This window comes from Nilaparvata lugens, chromosome X, assembly GCF_014356525.2.
Source record: "Nilaparvata lugens isolate BPH chromosome X, ASM1435652v1, whole genome shotgun sequence".
Taxonomy (NCBI): domain Eukaryota; kingdom Metazoa; phylum Arthropoda; class Insecta; order Hemiptera; family Delphacidae; genus Nilaparvata; species Nilaparvata lugens.
Window position 1 is genome coordinate 21,828,914 of NC_052518.1, and position 25,749 is coordinate 21,854,662.

At 34.0% G+C, this 25,749-nt stretch overlaps 1 protein-coding gene across 1 annotated transcript; it reads right to left on the minus strand.

The window, feature by feature from the left end:
- Positions 1-10,237: 10,237 nt before the first annotated feature.
- Positions 10,238-24,885, minus strand: LOC111044780 (autophagy-related protein 101). Its single transcript, XM_022330002.2, has 5 exons — positions 24,598-24,885; positions 18,539-18,700; positions 16,120-16,333; positions 14,022-14,188; positions 10,238-11,197 (listed from the first exon to the last, which is right to left on the minus strand). Exons 1-5 carry the CDS (start codon positions 24,625-24,627, stop codon positions 11,114-11,116), a joined length of 657 nt encoding a protein of 218 aa, XP_022185694.2. The 5' UTR covers positions 24,628-24,885; the 3' UTR covers positions 10,238-11,113.
- Positions 24,886-25,749: the final 864 nt, after the last annotated feature.

Genomic DNA, 25,749 nt, shown 5'->3' on the forward strand with positions numbered 1-25,749 from the left:
TAATGAAAAATTTGTATTTTGGCTGTAGGACATGATTTTCTATTTTTGGGTGTATTCCCCTTCCCCCAAATACTAAATTCGAAAATTCCTAAGGAATCCTGTTTAGAATTATTTCTTCTTTCACGTTATGTGTGGTTTTTTATCCATACTAGAAAAATATCCAAGTTGTATAGGGTAGAATTGGTAGGTTTGAAAACCCCTTAAAAAATACCCCTTTTTGAAAATTTGTAGCTCCGGAATCAAAAAATGGTAGAATCGTGTGCAACCACTCAATTTATTGGAAACTTTATTATATTTAATTTTGTAGAGAATAATTTTTCTCCAAAAACTCGAAGTTTTCGAGATTACATGGAAAAAATAAAAAAGTCCGCAATTTTAGGGGGTTTTGGGGGTGAAGCCGCCCTCTCTCGTGTCAGCAAATTCCAGATTCCAATTCAGCGACCCATAATACATTTAGAACCGTCGAGAAAAATTCTTTCGGGGCTGTTTCCTGAAAAACGACCATTTGACTGGACTATACAGTGATATTCATGTTATAACATTAGTGTTGCTATCCTTCTCTGGCATTGGACAAAGCTTATAGCTCCAACAAACTCTGCAACATTGCCAACAAGTTGTTTGTGAAATATAAAGAAATAAAATGAACTAACAGAATATTTAAAAAGATATGAAGAAATGCAATGAGCTAACAGAATATTTAATCTCTATTAAGAAAATTTATTATGAAATCATGGGGAAATAGATTTTATTCATGAATAAATTACTAAAAAATATTTATCAGATTTATAAAAAATCATCTGAAATGAATAACTTATTCATTCCAATTGGAAGATAAAGTTTTTTCTACAATAGATACCATGGGCCCCTATTGGACAACCAGGACACGCAGTCTGCCAGGCAGGCAGTCGCTCACTCCGTCATGGGGCATTGTTTTAAACTGGCAGCCACGTTTTGGCTACCAATGTGGTCGTCGGACTGGCATCCAACCAGCAGTCAAAATGTGGCTGTCAGGATGGCTGCCCAAGTCTAAAACCAGTGCCCGGTGATGGAGCAAGTGAGCAACTGTGTGACCTGGTTGCCTGCGCATCATGGTTGCGTAGTCTAATAGGGACCCAAGGTATTTATAGTATAAAAAACTTTGAGACTTTCTCTTTTCATTGGTGTAGATATTATTCATTTCGGATGAGTACTTTAGTAATTAAGCATTTTCAAAATCCGATGAATCTTTTGTAGTGAGTCTGTATAATTCATAATTTTGAACTAGCATCCAATAGTATTCAGTCAGTGTTCAGTCAGTGTTCAGTCACTGTTCAGTCAGTGTTCAGTCACTGTTCAGTCAGTGTTCAGTCACTGTTCAGTCAGTGTTCAGTCAGTGTTCAGTCACTGTTCAGTCAGTGTTCAGTGTTCAGTCACTGTTCAGTCAGTGTTCAGTCACTGTTCAGACAGTGTTCAATCAGTGTTCACTTACAGCTCACTAGAAGCTGCAATGAACTTGGTTATAGTAGTTAAAGTATACATAATAAACAATAAGTAAAGAGATATCCATCATGGTGTAGTGGTTAGTGCTTCTGCTTTCCATTCTAGAGTGCTGGGTTCAAATCTCTATTGTATATAGGTAGGTTAAGGGAATGTAGGTAGGTAGAGGGTAGGTGTAATTGTTTGTAAACCATTACACAACAATGGATATCTTTTGTTGAAATAACTTTTTTCAATAGATCAACAGCATTACTGTGACTCAACAGAAAAGTTTTCATGTTTCAACTGGTCTGTATAATATCATGATGTACTTACAGCCAAGTGATAAGGAAGTTGTTGAATAATAATGAAAATGTGCAAGTATAGAGTATTTATAAACAAATCTCAATTATTGAAAAGAATATACAAATGAAACAGCTTCTCTCCTCTTGCATAATCATCGGTCCTATGATACCTCTCAGTTGACGGCTCCTCATGCTCACGAACTTTGCAGGGTTCATCAGGTACATCACAAGAAATATCATCATCTTTGTCATAGAATTTGTAAGGTGTGCACATAATAATTCTGGAAGCAACTGCCTTGTAAATAATTATTTCAAAAGCTGGATCACCTGACTCTCCATCCTCAATCCTGAATCTCTTAACCTGATCAGTGCCCTCAACAAGTGAAAAACCTGCAAATATAATCTTCTCCTTGCCCAATCCTAGCAGAGCCAGTTCTTGGAGACCACATTTGAATTCAGACCAATAGCATTCTTGTCTATCAAGAAAGTTCAGTACAACTTTCACATCCTTGTTCTTCCAGTCAGGCATCTGTTGAAGATCCACAATGGTGACCATGCTGTGTCCCAGCTTGAAGAATGTCTTCAACAACACTTGTGTGTCATCGAACAGCACACTAAACTTGATGGGAAGTCTAGGCGGGCAATGCTGTATTATAACTTTGTTGATTCCATCCTTGATATTCTTCATAGTGTGAGTGAAGACATCGGTCAGTAACTGTTACACACATCCATTGCTGACAGCTGTATTTTCCAATGGATTGTGAATATCACCTCTTCTATAGAGAATGCTGCATTGACAACTGCCTGTTGTTTATCCCGAAGTCTGGAGCAAGCACAAATGTAAGACTCACAATCTGGACATGATTCCAAATGTCCTGCATCATTGAAAAAGTCTGTCAATGAGATAATACCATGATTATGTAGTTCCTCCTCAAGCTCAATCACTGCATCCTGCAGATGTATGGTAGCTCACTGTTTGACAACATGTTGCAGTAGACTGAATACCTCTCAGTTCTGATAAGCCTTCTTATACCAAACTGAGAAAAGTGGTGGGGGTAACTTTTCCTGTTTCAACAGGTCCATGATGATGTCACCCCATCATGACTCACTTCTCAATTTCTCTTTATCATTAGTAATGTAAGAAGAAGTATCTTAATCTATATAATTTAAGTCTTTAAACATAAATCCTCTATGTTGTAGTGGTTAGCATGTCAGCTTTCCAAGTCAGAGGTTTGAATCCAAAGCAGTGAAGGTGAGTATTAAAGGTCAGTATCAACAGAACCAGAGGATATATTTTTTTGTATGTAGAAGTCTAAACACTCAGTGTACACTCAACTATACTTATCACTAGTGGGCAGAGAAGAGGAAACAATATTTTTATTCTTCCCATATACATTTATTTTCCATTATAAAACAGGATAGGCTATATATATATATATATATATATATATATATATATATATATATATATATATATATATATTAGTAATTGGAAATCCTCTTTTATATTTCCTGGTTTCATGATAGACCTCTGCCTACCTTTCCTCTCGTTCTGAAATGCTGCATACTCCATCAGTTTGTACAGTATCCCGAAAAGCAGCACTGTAGATAGGTATTAGTAGAGTAGGGTCTCCTGAACATCCATCAGCAACTCCAAATCTCTTCACATGTCCATCATCTCTGCAGCACAAGAATCCTGCAAAGGTTACTTTCCTGTTGTTGATAAGAGTTAGACTCTTGTCACCACATTCAAATTCACACCAATACTTTTGGGATGAATAATCGTTGAAGATCAAGTCAATCTTGATATCCTCATTCTGCCAATTATAGACTTTATCCAAATTCACAACAGCTACTTTACTATACTTGAGACTGTAGATAGTATCCAAAGGTACTTGTTGGCTATCACCAAACAGAACATAACCTTCAAAGTATGACATTGTCAACAGTTAGCAATTGACTAATGTCCAAGAGACAAATGTCTCCACTTACATATAGTCTATAATGATGGTGGTGGAGGTAAAAGTGAATAATAAAACAGTGAATTAAATCAAATGTTTATTTATTGACATGAAAAGGTTACAACAAAAATATCTATCTTCAGGAGAGTACAAAACTCTCCTGACAAGCTGCTGATCTGCTGGCATCTTATAGCTTTGTTCATCTGTAACATACATACAAGCAGATTAATAATATGGTACAATGTAGGCGGCGATCATCTAGAGTGACACAACCATCTTGAATGACATGTCTTGCACTTGATCTAGATGTTCAGCATACAATTATTACTACTATATATGCTACTGAAAACCAATCATAGGATGGTAGTAGGCTATGTTCAGAAAGAACAATGTTTGAAATCAATATTTTGAGTTTAGATTAGTTTATTAGTTCATGATTGTAGAAAATGAGCTGTGGTTAGGTTAGGTCTGCAAAAGCTACTAGTAACTTCTTCCGACCTAACCTAACCACAGTTCATTGTCTACAATCATATCAATCTGTTGACTTATTGTTCATAGAGCTCCACAGGTAGAGACATACTTATTCACAAAATATATTATGCATTACATTATGAGGTGACATACTAAAAATCATTAAAATCATATGAATCTGCTGACATTTTGTTTATAGAGCTCAACAGGTATGAAGACTATTATTTACAAAATCTACTATGCAATGCATTATGAGGTAGCAATACTAAACATAATAAATTAATCATATAAATCAATACATCATATCCATTTTTATGAGCAGAATAAGACAAATTTCTCTATCTCTTTTCAAAACATACAATAAAAAACACTTGTGTACTAACCTTTTTTTATACAATTGAAGATCAAAACGGCGGCACTGAGTCCTAGGATACTTCTTCACAGTATGTGTAAATGGCTGTGCTGCAGTGTGCTGAAAAGCTGGGTTCTAGAACTGAACAGGGGAGATGTGTCTTGTATGGCTCTTGACTGAACACTGATGGTCCTAGACTGTTGTGTACACTATATACACACTCCAGAGTGGGTGAGGAGTATTCTGATTTATTTTTGATTTAATTCTATTAATTTTTTTCTTTTTTCCAGAGTTTTGGCTTTGACCTTGACCATGACCTAAGGGGAAGGTTAGGTTAGGTTAGATTGACCTTGACCTTGAATTTGACCTTTGACCTAAGGAGAAGTTTGGCACACTGGTGTGCCAGAACATACAATATTATACTACTACAGGGCAGCCAATCATAAGTTGTCTTCACTAGCCAATCATATTCTCTTGACTAAACTATCTCACATATTAAACGTTGCAAACGTAAACCTCTCAAAGCTCGTTTGAAACTTTACCTTCATTATGACCCTCTGGTACAACATAAACTCTAACCATGCTTCCAATCTCAATGCTAGGACAGGTGATGAGACGTACCTGTTAGGTGTATTATTCTAGAATCTTTCTGAATATCAACAATATTATATTTAACGCGAAGCGTTGAGAATATCCTCTGAGTAAGTAAATCGTATAAACAATTCTAATTCAGTTCTAATTCTTCATGTGTTGATATTTTCAAGCTTTCAATACCATGAATTTCAATCCGTAAATTGGAAAATATGGGAAAACAGAAACATGTTCCGGTTCGGGTATAAAAATATTTAGAAATGCTAAGGTACTATAAAAAATCATAGAATTTCTGAAAAATTTGATCGTATGGGAAGAGATGTAGTATTTCTCCATAATTGAAAGAATAAGACATTGATGTTGGCAATACCACTATATGTGTTCAAAATTAATTTAAATTACAGAACCGGGTTACACGGCAACACCTGCCCTATTTTCAGCTTGTTCTTAAACATCTTCAGTTCAAATGAAGATGTGGCAGGTGTAGGGATGTCAATCCCGGGACTGATTTCCAATCCCGGTATTTCGGGATTATACAATATCAATCCCGGGATCCCGGGATTGGCAAAAATCAGTTTCATGTATTTTTAACCAATTGTTCCTCCTCAATTACATGTTCAGTAACAGTGTGTGGAGATGAAAAAGGGCTCATTATAGAGGGAGAGGGTATTATTAAAATGGAAAAATACTTAGGAATAATATTAAAATTGAACATTCTATTTCTATAAATGTTTTCAAGATTAGGAGTAACTTTTTTATTTGATGTCCTACCTTAAATTTGCTGTATCCTAGATGATGGTGAGAACTGAGGAAAGCAAGCAAGAAGCTGCGCACAAGTTCTTGTCACAGATGATGGTGATGTTAGTGCACTGATTTATTGAGTAGCAATAGCAAACAAGTTTCACTGCGATTTTGACAACCTTTCAACATTTTCGTTCTTCAGCAACTATGTCACATTCACATATTCATAGGAAGTTTATATATATGAGAGAAAAATCTAAATGAATTTAGCCTATCTCATTGTTAGAAACTGGTGAAAAAAATGAAAAACATTTTTAATTGAAACACTAAAATCATTACATCAATGTCCTTCATTTAATGAAGAAAGAGAAATTTCAAAGTTGAATGTCAATCTTGATCTTTTTCTAATATGAAATTTCAAGTGTTTCGTCACCGAGCCGGCTCCGGAGTTTATTACACATGTAACTTGCAGCAGAGAATACCCTCTCGGACTCCACACTGGTAGAAGGTATTGTTAAAAGATATTTGTAAACCAGCTCCAGATGATGTCCTTTCACTCCACCATTTTCGAAGAGGATCATTTCTTTTCTCAACGTAGCATCTAAATTTTTATTCTGCGTTTCGGGATTAGCAGATATCATGCTCTTTTCAATCTTCGCTTCAAGAACAGATTTCAACATCGTAGTTGATAATTTCAATCTTTTCTCGGTCGATTCTTCATTTCGTTCTTGTTCTCGTCTTTATTCAGCATCATTGTGCTCAGTCTCTGAATATTTTTTTTCGAGCTTCAATCTTTCAATACAATTTACAATCTGATTACGGATAGTCTTCTGTGTTGGAGTTGGGAAATTTTGTTCAATGAACTCAGATTCTACTTCATTTTTTTGCGGATTCTGAAGATATTTGAGTACACCAGACGATTCTACCTTACGTCTGTGCTACACGTTTCTGAAGAGCAATTTTCATTTTCTCTGAGAACCCTGTAGAAGAACAATCGGCCTCCAAATACGAAAACATGAACTTCATTGCTGCATCAGCAGTTATCAAATTGGCATCTTGCCTACAAAGAGCCTCAACAGTCAATTTGATCGGTGTGAGAACTTTAACAACTTCATGGATTACAGTGAACTCATCTTCAGTCAATTCAATACTTCTATTGAGATCAATCAATGCTTTTTTATGGATGTTTTCAGGTGAACAAATCGTTCGAACATCGTCAACATCGAGTTCCACCGAATTTTACATCCAAGAGTAGAGTGAGCTCTTTTCCATCTTCTTCCCTAACATACTTTTGGAGAACTGTTTCATTTTTTGTTGGTGATCTTTTAAATAATTTCACGATTTTACAAACTTTTGATATAATTGTATTGAGATTAAGATCAATTGTAATCTCAGCTGGACCGTCCATATTTTCCTCTAAAAATGAAGACATTTCTGAGGAACGAATTTCAGTCTCTACTTGATCATAATCTTCTTCTTCTGACTTTGAGCATGACATTTGGGCCATCAGTAACAATAGCGACAATATCAATTTCCAATGACAGACGATACCTCTCCAGGAACACTTTAAGATGTTGCACGCAAGCTTCTGCAGTCAATGACCCTTTAATTTTCAACATACCCAAGCTCCAGTTTTTACCAAGTCCATGAACATTGACATTCATATAACGTTTGTTGTTAGTTGATGTCCATTCATCGAATGATAAGCTGAACCTTTCACCAGATAATTTAAAGTCATTAATGCTTCTCATAACATCATTCCTTATCTTATCACTGAGGCCCACTACTCTATTCCTAATTGTAATGTGTGACGATGGTAAGTCCTTGTACCCCTTTGCGATGAGAAGAGTTCTCAAGTCTTGAGAAGTGATGAAGACACTGAATGGTAGACCATCTAAAGCTGTCATATGAGCCAAAACCTCATCCAAGGAGTCTTTTCCACTGCTGAAGTAGTCTTCAATTTTTCTTTTATTCTTGTCTTCACGTTTCGTGGGTTGACAGAAAGAAGAGACAGAAATAGCAGCACTAGCTTGGTTTAATACTTTTTTATTATGCTTACTTAGCAAATGCATTTGAATTCCTTTAGTTGATCCACCCAGAGTCTTGAGAACTGCCTTACACGATTTGCACTGAACACTTTTTCCGTTCTTGGAAGTTAGAAAACTATTCCAAACTGATGACTCATCAGAGTCTTTTTTATGTACAACAAAAACATTTCTATCCTCCATCAGGACGGGATAGAGTTCATACTTTTATCACTTCAAATTGAATTAATATCACTAGAAATAATTATAGGCTATTAATAATAAAATAGAATACTTTTTGTAAGACCGGAAATTTATTAATAAGACCACTAACGCGATACCGACCGAACAACGCGAAAGCTGAAGCACTAATGAATGAAATTAAGTAGAGCCAACTATATTCACTTCAACTAGATATTCTACTTATGATAGAAAAAGAGAAGAGGAATAATTAGACAGAAAGTGAATAGTTACTGCTTGTTTATTTCTGATTTCTGAAGTATTTACAGAGTTCTAAGTGCATTTCAAGGAAATTATATTTACGCTATTGCAAATATTGCGCCGTATAGACTGGTAATTTTGGTGCTGTGTAAACAGAAACAATCGTAAAAACATAACAACCGATCAACAACCATTCTGCGAATAATGCGAACCGATAATGCGAATTCTATTCAGCCAGTACAGAGTACAGTATATGTATACAACTGTAGGCTGTGCCAGTAGAATGAATTAGACAAACACAAAATAAATTAATTAGACAAACACTAAAATAAATTAGTTATGAAAAACCCATATTCATCACCGTGAATGTGATTCTATATTGAATTGTTTTTGGAAAAACACAATAATACACAATTTCAGGTTTTCTAAATCAAATCAAATCAAATAACTTTTTATTCACAAAACATAATACAAATTCATGAAATTCATTAACACATTTAACAGTGAATACTCTCCACAAAGACTTAAGTCTGTGAGTGGAGAGTGAGTTCTTTCAAGTTGATTGACAATATGTTCTCATGTTTTGTACATATAATTAAAACTATTTCAATTGAATCAACTAACATTTATCAGCAAATCGAGAATATGAATTGCACACAATGAAATTCCATACTGGTAATAAGTATATATAGACAAATATATAAATAGTAGCTTAAAGGCTATACTTAATCATTATAAATGGCAAATTCACTAAGTTCTGAATAAGAAGGCGGATTGAATCAGTTGCTCTGCAGCATCCCTGCCAATTTCTAATAACCATCTACTCAAATATTGCTTGTAGGTGTTAATACTGTAATTTTCAGACTGTTTTAAATGATTGGGAACGTTTCTATATAATATATGACATATGTATTTACTATTATTTTTAAAGCAGTTATGTAGGAGTCGGGGATGAGCAATACCAAAGTTAATTAGATTTCTTGTATTATGAGTATGAGCTAAATTATTGAAAATGAAGTGTTTGTTGTAGTATATGTAATTCATTAAAGCACGTATGTAAAGCTGTCTAATATTAAAAACTTGAAACTCTTGGTAAACAAGATAAGATGGGTAGCGATTGTCTCGCCTGAGACATGTCTTGATGACTGCTCGCTGTGCCACCGCCACCGGCTCCAAGGCAAACGAGGAGGCTCCACCCCAAGCTATGACACCATACATAAGAACTGACTGGATATATGCGTAGTATGCCACCCGCAGTTGATGTAAAGGGAGGACCTCTCTTAGCTGTCTGAAGGCATATATCATTTTGCGCACTCGCTGCTTCAGTGAAATAGCTTGTGGAGCCCAGCTTAATTTGTGGTCAATCAGAATGCCAAGGTACCTGTACTGCTCCACTCGCTGCAATACCCCACAGTCACACGTAGTGGACTGATAGTCATTACATGAGTGGAGCCTGAGGATCTCCTGAACTGGGCTACTGTTTGATTTGAAATAAATAGGCAAATACTTAGTTTTATCAACATTCAGAGTAAGTTTGTTCTGATCGAGCCACTTCCTGACACCAAAGAGATCCTTGGTAGCCTTACTGAAAGCATCCTCCCAGGTAGTCCCAAATGATACAACTGCAGTGTCGTCTGCAAAGAGAAATATCTTGCTATCTAATCCCGAAAATCCCGGGATTGAGGCTGAAAAATCCCGGGATAGTTAGGTATCAAAAATGGACCGGGATTCGGGATCCCGGGATTGACATCCCTAGGCAGGTGTCGCTATGGAACCTGGTTCTGTAATTAATTTTGAACAAATATTGTGGTATTGACAACATCAATGTCTTATTCTTTCAATTTCTAAACAACATAATGGTCAAGCTAGGTTAAATGTGTAATTAAAAAAAGAGTATGGTATCGAAACAACCGTTTATTAGAAAATATTTGTATTTGATAAAACAATAGAAATTCTTCTTAAAATCATAAAAAATTAGAATCACATTTTCTCCACTTAGAAATGCAAGTTGAAACTTGTATTCAATATAAATATAATAATATGCATAGAACAAAATTTATTCATAAAAACTATGAAAAAGAAAATAACTTTAGTGGTTTCCAATTTAAAATATTCGCAAGCCTCTTGATTAAAAATGAAAGTTAAAATTGATTTAAAATAGAATACAACAGTGATATTTAAAAAATAAAACAACATCTACACAATAAACTTTGATTCCATGAAAGTCAATTCGAGATTTACTTTTCAATACCTGACTCAGAATAATAATATTATGATATAATAATAATATGATATTATCATATAATAACATCAGAATAATATAGAATGTGCATTATCGGAAATGTACAACAAACAGTGAGCAGTATGGGTAACTAATTACTCCCCATCGGTTCTTATACACTTCAGTAAGTCTAAAGATACATAAATATTCATGTAAAAGAATTTGTTATTTACATTAAAAAATAAAACAACTATCGCTTCCACTATTGACTAAAATATCGACTATTATATCTGTCTTACTAATCGTTCTCACATTCATGACAATAATATCCACAGTTATTCATGGTCATTTGAATGTATTCAAATTGTATCAAACAAGCAAATTGATAAAATTGTACTTCTCAAATATTAGAATAATAAGCCATTATTAAGCAAATATACACCAAATAATCTCACTATGCGATAGTATTCTAATGGCTGTAAAATATTTTTGAAACTATTACACATAAGATCCACGAAGAGCATGCCAAAGAGTATTTACACGGCAAAAGGTCAGAGAGAAAGAGTTTCCTTGATCAATTTCTTCATTGTGCTGCCTAACGAGGTCCCTGGCAGATCGGACGTAGAAAAAGACAGCTAAAACACAAAAATATTGAAAGCTTGAACTAATTTTTCATCAAAAAATAATAAACATTTGAAAACAAATTGTTGACTTATTAGTGATCCGCTTAAAACTATTGACAGGTTACTCACTCATTGGTTCACAATATTCATCCAAACAAGTAGAAGAGTAGATGCAAGTGAATTATTCATCTTGTGAATTACTTTCCTAACCCAAACACTTATCATCACTCATCACTCATCACTACTCCTACTTCCAAGCACATTTTCAACAATACAAGTATTTTTTGTTCTGATATATAAATTAAAACAGGAGACACGATATAAATAGATTGAAAACACTTAAAAACTTACATTAGAAATGGGGGGAAATTTTCAGAGACTGAGTCTCCTTTCTCAATCCTGGGATTCAAAACTAACTGCAGTCTGCTGGGTTGAGAAAGGAGACTCAGTCTCCGAAAATTTCCCCCCATTTCTAATGTAAGTTTTCAAGTGTTTTCAATCTATTTATATCGTGTCTCCTGTTTTAATATATATATATATATAGCAGGTAACCCATGCTTCGCAAGGGTCTTTCTTTTAACTTGACGTAATGAAATCTAGAAGTATTCAAAATAGGCCTATAATAATCCTCGGTTGATTAAGAATTTATATGCTGCATTTCAAGTAAATCAGTATCACCACCTTTCAATTAAAAAAATAAGTTGGATTCAAAATGGCGGAAAAAATTTGGGTGTGACGGAAAACCTGTTTTTATCATTCAAAAAGGATCCCCAATCATACCTATATTCTAATTTCCATTTTAATAGAAATCTTCTGCTGCTTCCATACAAACTGGAAGCATGACAAATAATTGAAAACTTGACAAACTGATAACTTGATGTAATCAAATCTTGAAGAATTTAAAATTGGTCTATAACCACCCTCGGTTAAGCAAGAATCTATATGCAACATTTCAAGTTAATCAGTCCATTAGTTCTGACGTGATAATGCGTCAAACATAATTTCCCTATACTTCACACCTGTATAAGCTACGTTTATAATGCAGTTCTTTCCTTTATTATAGTATAGAAGATGATACATGGATGGATGATCATTGTTATTTTACTAAAAGATAGAATAAGTTGAATAGTTTCCCTTTCAGAGGGAGTTTTGACAACCCACAAAACTCATTTTTCATTTGAAGATATAACGAAAAGGTGCATATGACCTTATTTTTTTGCTCAGCTTGCCAAAATACCCCTCATTCCAATATTAAAATTTTCGACTCACTGTGCAGTGAGTCAGTCATTCTATCAGGGCTCGAATAATTTTGAAATTTCAATTAAATAAAAATGGAAGAATATAATTTCTTCATGTAAATAACAACACCTTCATTCAAAGACATAGTAACTGCATGCGTTTTCATATTGCCGATACAGCATTGATGAAACTGTAGACGTTTATTTAGCACTTTGTCTCAAAAATTGTTCTAGCTGGAAAATTAATAATCCATGCCACGTGTAGGCCTAAACATTGCATCAGGAAAACGAAGTTTCAAAACTACGTTTTTCAGGTAGAAAGCAATATAGAAACAGATGTTCCTTTTTTAATTTCAACCATATGATTTGGTGATTTTTCAATGAAATCGAATGTACCATTAATGAAATTTAAACAGTAATCTGAAAAATCTAGAAGGAAAATTAAAATTTGGGCTTCCAGGTGCACGAGATTGATATTTTTAGAATCTATGTGCAAAATTTGGAGATCCAAATCATTCCCGTTTTTCCGGTATGCAATCCACAAGTTGACATGTTTTGATGCGAACAAACGAACAAACACAACCCTACTTTCTCTTATTATATAGATATATATATATAGAATGTAGTCATATAAATATAATCCATAGTAACTTGGGGTTTTGTTTCTGAAGAAGTAATTATAGATTTTATTGGGTAATCACTGGTCAAGGTAGTAAGCATCGAATTTACTTCCTAGTTCAATTCAGTTTCACTTCTTTGTAAGGGTCAATACATAGTGAAGCGGCAAAGGTAGAGGGTAGCGAAAAAAGCAGCTGAAAGTGTTGACAAGTATTGCATGTATCTTTTCCATACATTTAGGTCTGCAGAATGCATTCACGCACAAATATGAGCTTAGCAAGTTGAGCCCACCTTGTATGGGACTCTCAATTACTTGAGCTGAGAGCTCAGCCATATAGGAGGCATTCGACACAGTAGTGGGTCTCCGTTCACTTAACGAATACTCAACAGACTGCCTAGTGTTCCCAAGAGTAAGACTGGACAGTAAGAGTAAAATACTCGTTTCAAGTGTTACTCTTGAATAAAAAATTACATTTTTATCATTGAATCAATAAAATAATAAAGAATGGATAAATCTGGAGTGCAGATACCCTGCATCCTCCCACCTTGGTGAGTCACCATGGAGAAGAGGTGTCTCTCCTCCCCAAAAGGCTTCCGGAAACCCTCCACCAGTGACCCACATCCGCAACTCAACTCAGTCACCCCAACTCAAATCAAATCACTGATGCAACTCAACAGATACAACTGCTCAACCTTCGCCACTCCACCACATTTTTAACGCATTTCTAATCTGTCGTTTCAGAGATAATAAATACTTTACTGAATACTATATTCAGTAAATAAATATTATACAACTGTTTATTGATACGTAGATTAAAAAGTAATTGTTTACAGACGATAGAATGTGAATAGTATTATTTTATTGGCAATATTACTTATGATTGCAGTAGTATTCAGAGTGTTCCACAGCATATTAATTACAATTCAACCAATTAGAATGATTCTAGAATATACTTTTCAAGAAAGAACACCATACTTACTTTGAACAGATATGGCTGAATATCTGGATAACTCGTATCAAAAATGAGATCCAGCTCAGATTGATTAGGCATTTTTGGAACATAATCATGCCTATTCATTATTTCTGCAACGTACAGAATCTTCTCCGTCAATATATCACCAACTTTTTCCCTGCATACTTGTCGCTCTGAAAATAGAAGAATAGTTTTCTTGAGAACATTGATTGCATTTGTAGTACTCTCTGTAGCGTTTTTCTAGAATTAAGGCCCTACTTACACTAGCGCGAATCAGATCACGAAGCGACTGAAGATAACATACAATTCCTAAGCGACGACGCTCTGTATTAACGGCTATAGTCTATTAACGTATATTGTAGTCTAAATATCTTTCCCAATCATATTCATATGATTTGTGGTTGTATCCAAATAAATAAATAGATAATAAATATGTTGAAATATTCATACAGTATAGATTTCCACTGGCCGATAATTACAATTTAAATAAGTCGTACGAAAATTGGTAACTAAAGTTGTGAGAATAAGCGACTCAATATATTTGGTCCGACAGACTGAAGTATTCAGTAAAGTATTGAACTATCAACAATTGTTTGAATGCAACATTAACTAATATATTATGATGCATCAATTAAACAGTGAATCATAAACATAAAAAATCATATTGAACAGCTCTACAAGAAAATATGAGTATAATAGTGATTAACGAGTGCTGAATGGTTCCAAAGTGAAGATCAAGTTTCTAGCGTCAAGATCGCTAGAACTTGCAATTTTTAGTGGTAACATGACGTAGAGCTGTGTATCGTGCGCTTGTCATCAAACTTGAAAAAATATGATTTTGTAGTCTACAAAGGAGCTGAACGATCTCCAATGCGTCAAACTGCTTACTGGAGTAGTTGAACGTAGGTACTAGTTCTAACTGGCAGTGGATTTTGATAGCTGAACTTATTAATAAAATTTCGTACCCTTGTTGAAATAAATGATTATTTATAATATTTCATTATTTCGTACGCACTTCAGGATAAGTCGAAACGATGCAATTCATGACAGGAAAACTATTTCAAAAATAGTATATTGAATATTATTATAGAATCAGCAATTTTAAAGAAGTTATGATGACGTACACAAAATGTTAACAGTTTCACGTCATGTTGCCACTAATAATTGCAAAATTAGATTTTTCACTTTGGAACCAGTCATGAACCGTCTACTACCTCTAGCGCTGAGCTACAACAGTGGCAAATTGAGGACTTATATCCGCCACTCTCTGTATTTTACATCATAGAAATGATAGATTACAAACAATCATCATGTATCTTGTTTCTTAGATACTTCGAATCGCTTACGCCCTGTTTTCCAATGAATTTATACTCAGTTGCAAATAATAAAAAAACATTGGTTCATAGGAGACCTAATGGCATTGGTTATTATGATATACAGCAAAGTGTGAACACTCCCATAAAAATACCAACGATATTCTCTTTATACTTGCAGAGTAAAAATTCACTGGAAAGCAAGACGTGTAACCTCCACAAACGTAAGTGTATAGTTAAAATGTTTGTGTATGGCCAGGGCCACAAGCAGAAATGTGTTTTAAATAACCCAAAATAAAAGTCGGTTTCACACACACCAATTTTGGTACTTTTCATTGTTGAAGCCTTTCACACTTACCGACACCGACACGATTTCTGTAATTTCAGCACTTTTAACATTATATAAGAGTAAAAAAATTATATTTATTTTCCATGACAATTCTACTTGTAACTTACTATTGGAGCATACTTAATAACGTGCTACCTAACCTGACTTATAAAATCGTGCTCAAAACTCTCAATGACGTAATGTCTGCCGATTATAGGGCGATATGAGTGAGAGCGATGCTTTCAACGACACATTATCTGTCGGCCGATAACCGGCCGAGACTTTTAGTGAGTGAGAAAGCAGTTTGTCACCATGTAATTTCGACCACCACCGGGCTGAAACCGAGACGATATCAAGTCGGCGAGAAATCAATGTAAGTGAAAACTGTCATTAGCTATCAGCTCACAAATATTGCTGTGAATTTAAACGAAAAGAGTTATACAATACTGAACAAATAACAAACCTGACTCATTATGTAGTTTGATTAGCTCGAGCCTCACATTCCACACCTCCCAGGGGATACATTCTGGAGCAAATGGCCATCTTGTTCTACGTTTTTGAAAGAATTCCAACGATATTTGACCGCAGGTGGGGCCATCGTTGCCCCTCAGAGCTTCCGAGAAGCCCGATATCTCACGCTTTAAGTGTCTGTCGAGGTTATGTGACGAGCAGCAAACCTACAAAATTTGAATTTCAACAAATGAGTAGTTTTGTCTGCTTCAAGTATTTTATTTTCTAGCTTATCAGTACTATTGTTACTCTTGAATTACCGTTGTTAAAGTCTGTATATTGATGAAAGCATGCTTCTGTAAAATAATATTTTTTATTGAAATGAAGTGGAATATGGACAAAATCTCTAGTCTCTTCAATTACCGTTGAATTGAAAGTTTTCTTCTTTTTTATTTTCTTAGTAAGCTTGCATCTTGTATTATTTTAGAGCGTAGTTTATGATAATCTTGTTAGCAACTCGCACCTGAACCCCAGACAATGAGAGGAACCTTCTTCAAACTATTTATGTATATTTGTTGTACACTGTAAACGAAGAAGAATAAAATTCAATTTCAATTTATTTCTAAGCAATCACAAACAGGTATAAATAAACAACTCTCTAGTGAGATTCGCGTTATAAAGCACCTGATTAACATAGTTTTGCTATCCTTGTCTAGCATTAGACGAAGTATATAGCTCTATCCTTTTCCAATTCCGCACCGTTGTAAGCTATGAAAGTATCAAAGTATCCGTTACCCATATACTGACTTTATAACGTGAATCTCACTTAAATATATTTTGCTAGAAGAACTGTTACATTCTGAAACTGTATCTTTGCAGTAGCATTTTGTAGTTTTGAAAAATGTTATTGCATTAAATAAACTATTGATTATTGTAGAAATTATGAATTTTTATCCTATTCCTTGAAGTTGAATTCATTGTATATTCTAATACGCCTCTTTTTTTGTTTTTACAAAATGAATTATTGATTGAAGAGATTTTATTTAAGTTAGTAGCAAGTATCAAGTTGCTTTGTAAGATTCACTTCGAACTCTGCAATCCTTATAAGTACAGGGTGGTGCGGGTAATTTTTCGAACCGCTAGTACTCGACGACAGGAGGGGGTATTACCCTGGAACGCATGTTGGCAAACGGCCCATACTATGCCATTTCAGCTGCTATAAGCGTTGGAACGTACAACATCATGTGTTCGCTGTCGAGCAGTTTTTTTAGAAACAATGAATCTGTAGTCACAGTGCAACACTTTTCCGTCGATATTTTAGAGTTGGAAGATGATCGAAATATTGTACTCCGATGTATTGCAGCGTTCAAGTGCTGGGAAATGTAGACAGACTCAGGAAAATGTTGACAGAGTCAGAACAAGAGTTGTTACTAGTCCTGGACGATCGACTAGATGACATGGCCTAAGGACTAGACAACACTGATTCGGTCTATATTTTCCGGAGTACGAACTGAACGGAGAAGACCAGGTGGTTTTTTTTCATCACAGAGCCAGTACTTCTAAACGCTGCAATACATCGGAGTACGATATTTCGATCAACGTCCAACTCTAAAATATTGACGGAAAAGCGTTGCACTGTAACTACAGATTTATTGTTTCTAAAAAACTGCTCGACAGCGAACACATGATGTTGTAAGTTCCAACGCTCATAGCAACTGAAATGGCATAGTATGGGCCGTCTGCCAACATTCGTTCCAGGGCAATACCCCCTCCCGTCACCGAGTACTAGCGGTTCGAAAATTATGCGTTTCCTCTGCACCACCTTGTAGAATCACTGCTTCCCATTTAAGCAAAGCTGAAATTAAACTGATCTCACTCAATTCTGATACTTTGAATGATACAACGTTACTTCATACTGCCACAATTGCCTATAAATAACATCAATTCTTCCTATTCAATCAATGCTCAGTTTAAAGTGAATGTCTTTCAAGTGGGATATAGGCTTGGCTTTAGTGCACTACATGGGCTTATGGCTATTAGGTTATTTAATTTGGAATCTGAACTGTTCAACACAAAAACTCATATAATATACTCGACTCCCATTGAGTGCAGTATATGGGTTTCACACTTTGTAACGCTAAATGGACTAGCAAATAATGGCGGTCAGACAAACTTATGTTCTCCTGACCGAAGACTACACAACATCTCAAGGAATTTGGAAATATACATTGTATATCTAGGCATTTGAGACTCATGAGCTATATAGGATATTTGCTGTGTATCTGCCATACGCTAAATAAATAATAATATGGGTTTCTCTCAGAAATGTCGTGTATTTTTCATTATGAAAGAAACCAGGTGATGTGATCATTTTTTTAAACATTTATTGACAGAAGACCATTTACTGCAATCTCTCCACAGGCTTTACTTACATAGGTGAAGTCAATAAAGTCGCAGTCAACATCGGCATAACCAACTGTGCCGACTGAGTAGCTGCCCTCTTGTTTGTAACAGAACTTTCCTAGAGAGCGGTGAAACAGAACTGTGTGGAAGATGCTTGCTACGGCTTCATCAACCTGCCGGCCTTCGACTGACTGAAAACGAAAAAAAAACATGATATCTAACATAAACGTAAAAAATATATAGATTGCATATAAATGTCACTCATTGGTAAATTAAAATAGTTATTTGTGCAACTAGTGCGCAAAGTGACAGTTTGCTGCACCGAAAGAAACGTTTACGCCCGAGCCGTAGGCGAGGGCGGAATGGTTTCTTGAGTGCAGCAGAAAAACTTTGCGCACGTATTTCACATTAAGTTTTTCCTACAGTTACCATTGAATATGAAAAATGGGTAATTATGGGTAAAATTGCCTGAAATGGATCAAATGTTTTTCTGTGTAATTTTATTATTGATAAAAACCTTAATTTAGTGTCAAATTGAATAAAAATTTTGTCCTTGGTTATAATATATCTACTTAATAATTTGCTCATTGTGCTTCGTTGCACCTCTGCTCACTATAGCAGCCCAGTCACTGTTACCAACTTCATTTTGATTTTGCTGCACTGTTGCTCCATATAACCTACTAAGTATTTTGCGTTGCCATGTTGCAAATCTGGAGTGCAGAAAATTTTTTCCCGCACTAGAGCGGAAAAGTGATTCTTTGCGTTCTGTAATCAGTGCAGCAATGGCCACTTTTCAACGTAACTGTAGGAAAACATATAAACTACATATCATTCTCACTCAATGTGCCTTAAATGTGATCAAATCAATTTATTTTTACACATTGCATCACAAAGATATGAATAAGTGAAATAATTACATTTATACAATACATTAATTTTAAATGGGAAAGGATATATTATAACATTAATGTTAGTTTACAGATGGCGTGGAATTCCCCCAAAAAGACTATCAATACGTCTGTATATGTATTGGTATTATGTGGATGATAGAGCTCTTATTGCCTGAACTTCGCCCACAACACTTAATTTCATGTAAAGTGTAAAAATAAAGATATTCTATTTATCTATCAATGATAAAGCATTAGAGCCTGAAATTTAAAAAAAAAACCTTGTTATGTGAGGACTTTTTTATACAGTTTCTACTTTATAACAAGGGATCATCCACCAATGAAACATTGACGGACTAAGACAACTGATTCGTTATTTTCAACACAGTGATATTGTTGGATAGAATTTGATGGCGATCGGAATTTGATGATAAAATGTTCGGAGTAATGAATTGTTACATTCATTTAAATGAACTATCATTACAGAATCATAAACATTGAATGTAATCCATTTTTATAAAAAAACCTTCACAACTGTCAAAACTGGGAATTCCACTGAAGTACTTGGCTGGGAAGAGAGCCCACAAACAACCATTTTTCATTGTATCTTTGCATTGCACCTATTTTATTGAAATGAGTGTACAAACACAATCGCACAAACTATATTTAATCTAATAGATTATACATGATGAACAGAATAAACTTACTGATAAAGATGCATTACATAGTTCACAAGACAAAAACAATTATTAACTAAGATTTATTTTTTCTAGAAATGTTTATTAGAACAAAACAAGAACAACCTTATGTTGTTACAGAAACAAGAATGGATAAAACAGAAGAAATAAATAATTCAGAGATCAATGACCCATCAAGCTTGATCGCTATGATAAACAATTATAAGCCAGTTTTTATTATGCTTCAAACTGAAAAAAAAATCAAATAAACTATACGTTCTGATGCGTCCATGACTGTTTCAAATGCACGAAGATTCAATTATATTTATAGCTCACTACATTACACTTACTTCAATTTTCAATAACTTAGAAAAGATTAGAAATACAATGGGCACTGCCTTAGCTTGAAAAAGATATTATTACTTGACTCAAAAACTCTATAAATCATGACTCAAAAACATGGAATCGTAAATATTTGAAACGATTTCTTTTCGTTTATATTGATGCAGAATAATGTGCAATAAACCTAGCTTCAAAGATTTTTATTACATCATTCTACGCGTTGCTATTTATATTGATATTCCACAGTTCGATTTCAACCTAGCCATTAGAGCACATTGTATTGATAACATGAATGTGTACTGAATTATCAAACGTTTATAGAAAAATACGAAAAGCTGTTATTATGCACATCTTAATTACCTATTGTTATATTTAAATGATGAATTTTTTAATAAGAATAAATGATCTATGTTAATTTTTTATTTGTATAAATATGGTCATTCATCAGATAAATTCTCCTTTTTTGTTATCTTGTCCAGGAGCAATGAAAAATGATTGAACATAGTCAGTAATATCATACAAATTTACAGCAGTACTTGATCGTTAGTTAATACCGATAAAACTTGATAGCGCTTTCCACGATGATCAGAACAAATTGAATGATTATCCTGGATCTGGATAACAAATAACTTGATAATCAATATGTTGAGACTATTTTGATGAATTAATCTTATCTACCGTATATTGAGGCAGTCTCTTACTATTGAGTCGTTGCACCTGAAAGTATAAGGTTATCAAGAAAAACGAGTGCTTATTCAAAACATTATTTTGAAAATACTTTTTCACTAAATAAATACTACCGGATTACCAGGTGTTTCGAAATATTCGATTTTTAAAAAGTTTTATTGCAGAAAATAACTAAAATAATACTAACTGCACAGAAATATACCCTCAATAGTTGATGTTTTGTAAAAATTTATTTCCAATTCTCCATATGCCTTCAAACTGCAACACCAGCTGTGCATACGATATTTATGATATTTGACTACAAACCGTTCAACTTCTGTGATTATTTTCATATACATTTTGTAGTTATATCCTATGAATAGGTATACGTTAACTGTTTAAAACCGAGACATATTCTTTGAAACATACGGTCCTGTATATTATAACGTCCGTTGTAGAGAACGCTCCTACACCACATCCACAAAGGAGATCTCTAAAATCCTTCTTTCCAATGTATTTCAGCTCTTCCAGACAGAGAATAATACATTTTTGGTTTTTATGGGAAAGCAACATAAATTTATGGGAGTGTTCCATTCGCAATGTGTGAACAATTCCTTAACAACCAGTGGTATTCTCTTCTACCCCACATAGCAGAAATTCATTTAGACAAATTTGAAGGCGCTAGAACAAACCCACTTACAACAAATTTAAAACTGCTTGGTATTTAATTTGAAGTATTGGTATTAAAATATTATTTATAAACGTGCAGTATAGAAAAGTTTATTTACTAAAGTATCAACGAAAAGACAAATCTGTCCAAATTTCAATTTGGAGAAATGGGTCTTTTGCAAGTGATATTTTGGTAGCCCACAACTTCAATTTGTGGTCAAAAAGATTACGGATTGACGCACTAACCTTTATTGTAATTTTCACCCTTGACAAAAAGTGAGTCTTGTACAAGATGTGACACAACATAAAGTCAATTGAAATATTAGTATACATTCCATATTTGTAAAAAAATTCTCTTCTACTTTCATTTTCGATTTATATTTGTATTATGTACAGGATAGGTATGTGTGATGAATTTCAGCTTCTTTTGTTTATGTATTGGAGTTTCGAATTGTACAGTATATTGATCTTTTATACTTCAATTAAAAAATCGGTACTAGTTTAGAACGGACTCATCAGGTATTTAAAAAGATATAGCCTACTTACTCTATTCTTTATAAAACTTATGGATTTGATTATGTGATGATATTTTGTTCAACTTGGAACAACAATTTTTTCTTTGCATTTCAAATATATTAATTAATATAAATTCTAAAATTAACTTTCTTTACTCATCAAGGTTATGTATGGTAGTTTTGTTTATATTTTATGTTACCCACAATGCTTTTTCTCATTTCATCACTAAAACTGATTAGACAATCCTGTGGTTGTCTAGATCAAAATTATGAAAATGTGAATTATGACAGCAGGAGAGATCATTCTGTATGTAATTATGACCATTCCATATGTAAATTATGGTTGCTCTTTGAGAAGAAAATGAAATAATAAATCATAGTTTATCTTTTAATCAACAAAGTTTGTTTAAAACTGATGAACTAAGATATTTCAAAATGTATTGTGTTGGTTGTAAATTGAAATATTTAGAGAGCACAAGGTTCAAAGATGAGGAAGTTTTAGATTTTATGTTAAAACACAATATTTCTAAGTGTTACAAGTGTAAAATGTGTGGAGAACAGTGCAATTTGGCCAAAAAGTGAAATATACCTAATACTGATCAAATAAAAATGACCATACCTAGATTTGGTGTGAAAAAGTCCGACTTCCCTAGCTACCTGGCTGAGTTCCAGTTTAAGAGAAGATATAACAATAATTGTGCGGAGCGCAATCAGCGCATCCACTATTTCTTTGAGACGGCGGTGAGTAGTAGGCCTATGTCCCCACGCCCTAGTAGGTTACGCACTATAGTGAGGTCCACGTTATAATGACAGTATTTGATCAACTTTGGTTTTGCTATCCTTGTATATCATTCGACAAAGCCGGTGGTACTACTGTGTCCATTTCTAGGTCCACAACGATGCCAATTATGTTTTTGACAGAGTAGAAATATACTTAATTAATTCAGAGAATCGGCATCGCTATTTTTCTATCTTTATCCACTGCCATTATAACGTGGACCTCACTACAGTAAGGTTTGGTTGGGATGGGTTTGGTGAGATTAACTTTTCCTTTTTGCATTGGAGTTTTGAGTGTTAAACAGTGAACAGACAGTTGTCAGAGAAGACTTTCTGGATGTGTTGGGGAAAAAATTAGTAAAAAATAGTGAAAATTAAAAAAAGTGAATAATACCTGATGAGTCCGTTCTAAATAATTACCAAAAAATCGATTATATTATACCTATTCAAGTTGAAACTCACATTTCGATTTGAAAAATAGATTCTATTATATTTAGGACTATTTAATAACATCTTGGGTCATATAATACAGGGTAAAGGTTTTTGTCCACTAGACGTAAGATAGCGTAGCACACATAATGGAAATCTATTATAAGTAGATATGGCATTCGAAGTAATGAATTATCAAGTCTAGTTTATCGATGTAACAAACAATAGAAACAATACTGACATTACACGCCTTATTTCATGGAATTATTCATTAGGTTAGTGCCGTAATGAATGATATTAAACCATAATATCCTCGAACAGAAGAAAGTTATTTGGTATGGTATGGTGGAATATTGTTCGAAATGAACCATTTTTGGTTCTGAACAAATGTGTGATTTAATATTTTGATGCACTATGGATAATTTCAATAGCTACAGAAGATACGGGACTGTACCCAAAATGGGGAATTAATTACCGTACTTTTTTAAATGAGATTCCACTTTGACTTCTATTTTAGTCTAAAACTGAGAACTGCATCTTCTCAATCTGTATAACCAATTAATAAACAAGAAGGCCTAATAAGAAGTGAACTCAAACTTCAATCGATGCATGTTTTCCTAGAGGGGCTTTACGGATGTTTTCCCAGCTTATTTATACACAAAATCTATTCAGTCAGCTCTTCAAATCTCTACTTTGTGGGGAGGTCCTCGCTACTGCTGGTTTAATGTGAGATTTTAATCAGCTGACTGAATTCAAGTCCCAATAAATTTGTATGTTATGAGCTGCGTAAATCGCATCAAGCAACAGTGAAACAGTTTTATAAAAAAATACATAATTTGAAACCACGAATTAGATGAAAATGAAATCTAGATGAATGAATAAATCATGTTTAAGTTATTTTTCTCTTATTGCATAAGTCTATGTACAATTCTATTGGGTCAAAATAAGTTTTTGAATAGTAAATGTTCATGGTAACTGAGAAATAGAATTCATGTTTATAATGACTTAAAAAAATAGAACCATAACATAAAGTAGTTTTGCATGAATAATATTCACCTATTACAACCATCAAAAACAATGTACCTAAGCAGTGAAAATTGTAAAACAACAAGAGATTATCCCTTACCAATTCAAATGTCTGTGATCGTGCATTCATCTTTCAACTTATATTCCATGGCCAGGATTATGACTAGAATTTTCATCACTTCATTCCACCTCATTCAAATATCGCGAAATACCACGACAATACGAATAATATAGTTCTGGAATATTTTCATTTTTACAGTTAAATACGACTAAACTAAATACATTGTCTTCTGTAAGCTAAGCTCCATTGAACATGAACCAGATGATCAACTGGAACTGGGTCCTATTATGAATCAAGGCTAACACATAGATCTAATATAACGTAGATGTCAAACTTCGAGGCTGTGGCGAGGACTTAAACAGCGGAGCAAGAGCGCGCCACATGTCGGAGTGTCTATGTCTATCAAGGTCTATAAAACCTTGTGTGTATTATCAAACTAAATTCTTTTATAAATAAAAAAGTGATAGAGTAAATTGAAGAATAAAATGTTTATATTTCATTTACATAATTAGAGCATCACCAGACTAGCACTGTTCGAGAAGGGGGCAGATAAATGAGTTGGACAGTGGTACATAATATGCATGCACAAAACTAGTTTTCTTGAACATATTATATTTATTTATTATTATTTGGAAAATAATATTAGCGATAGAAATATGATTTTCTAAAAAATAATGGATATAATAGTATTTTTATTATGACTATCACATATTTTATTATTTGCATATCTTTGTTAATAATCAAGTGGAGGTAATGAGTGGTCTTCCTTGTTGTATGAATAAATTCAAATTGAAATATGATTAATTTTCATGGGGATACTTGACAGTTTTCTTTTCATTTGATTTATTTGGACCCTTCTTTCTGTTTTAAAAATGATAGAAAGAAGGGTACAAGTCAAGTCAATCAAATAGCTTGAAATCATATAGGTAGGCCTGAGGATTTATTTATGAAATTCATCATGTGTCTGGTGATATTTACATAATAAATTATATGAGTTAATACTCATCTATTTTGCAATCCATTTCGAACTGTTAGTTAATAAATAGATTTTCAAAATCTGAAAGCTCTCCACGTGAGTACTATTTTTTAATAACTAGACTATTATTGAAAATATTAGACTGTAGTGTCATCATAATAGTTCAAAAACGAGATATACGGTAAGTTAGTTTAGTCTAGTCATCTTGAACCAAA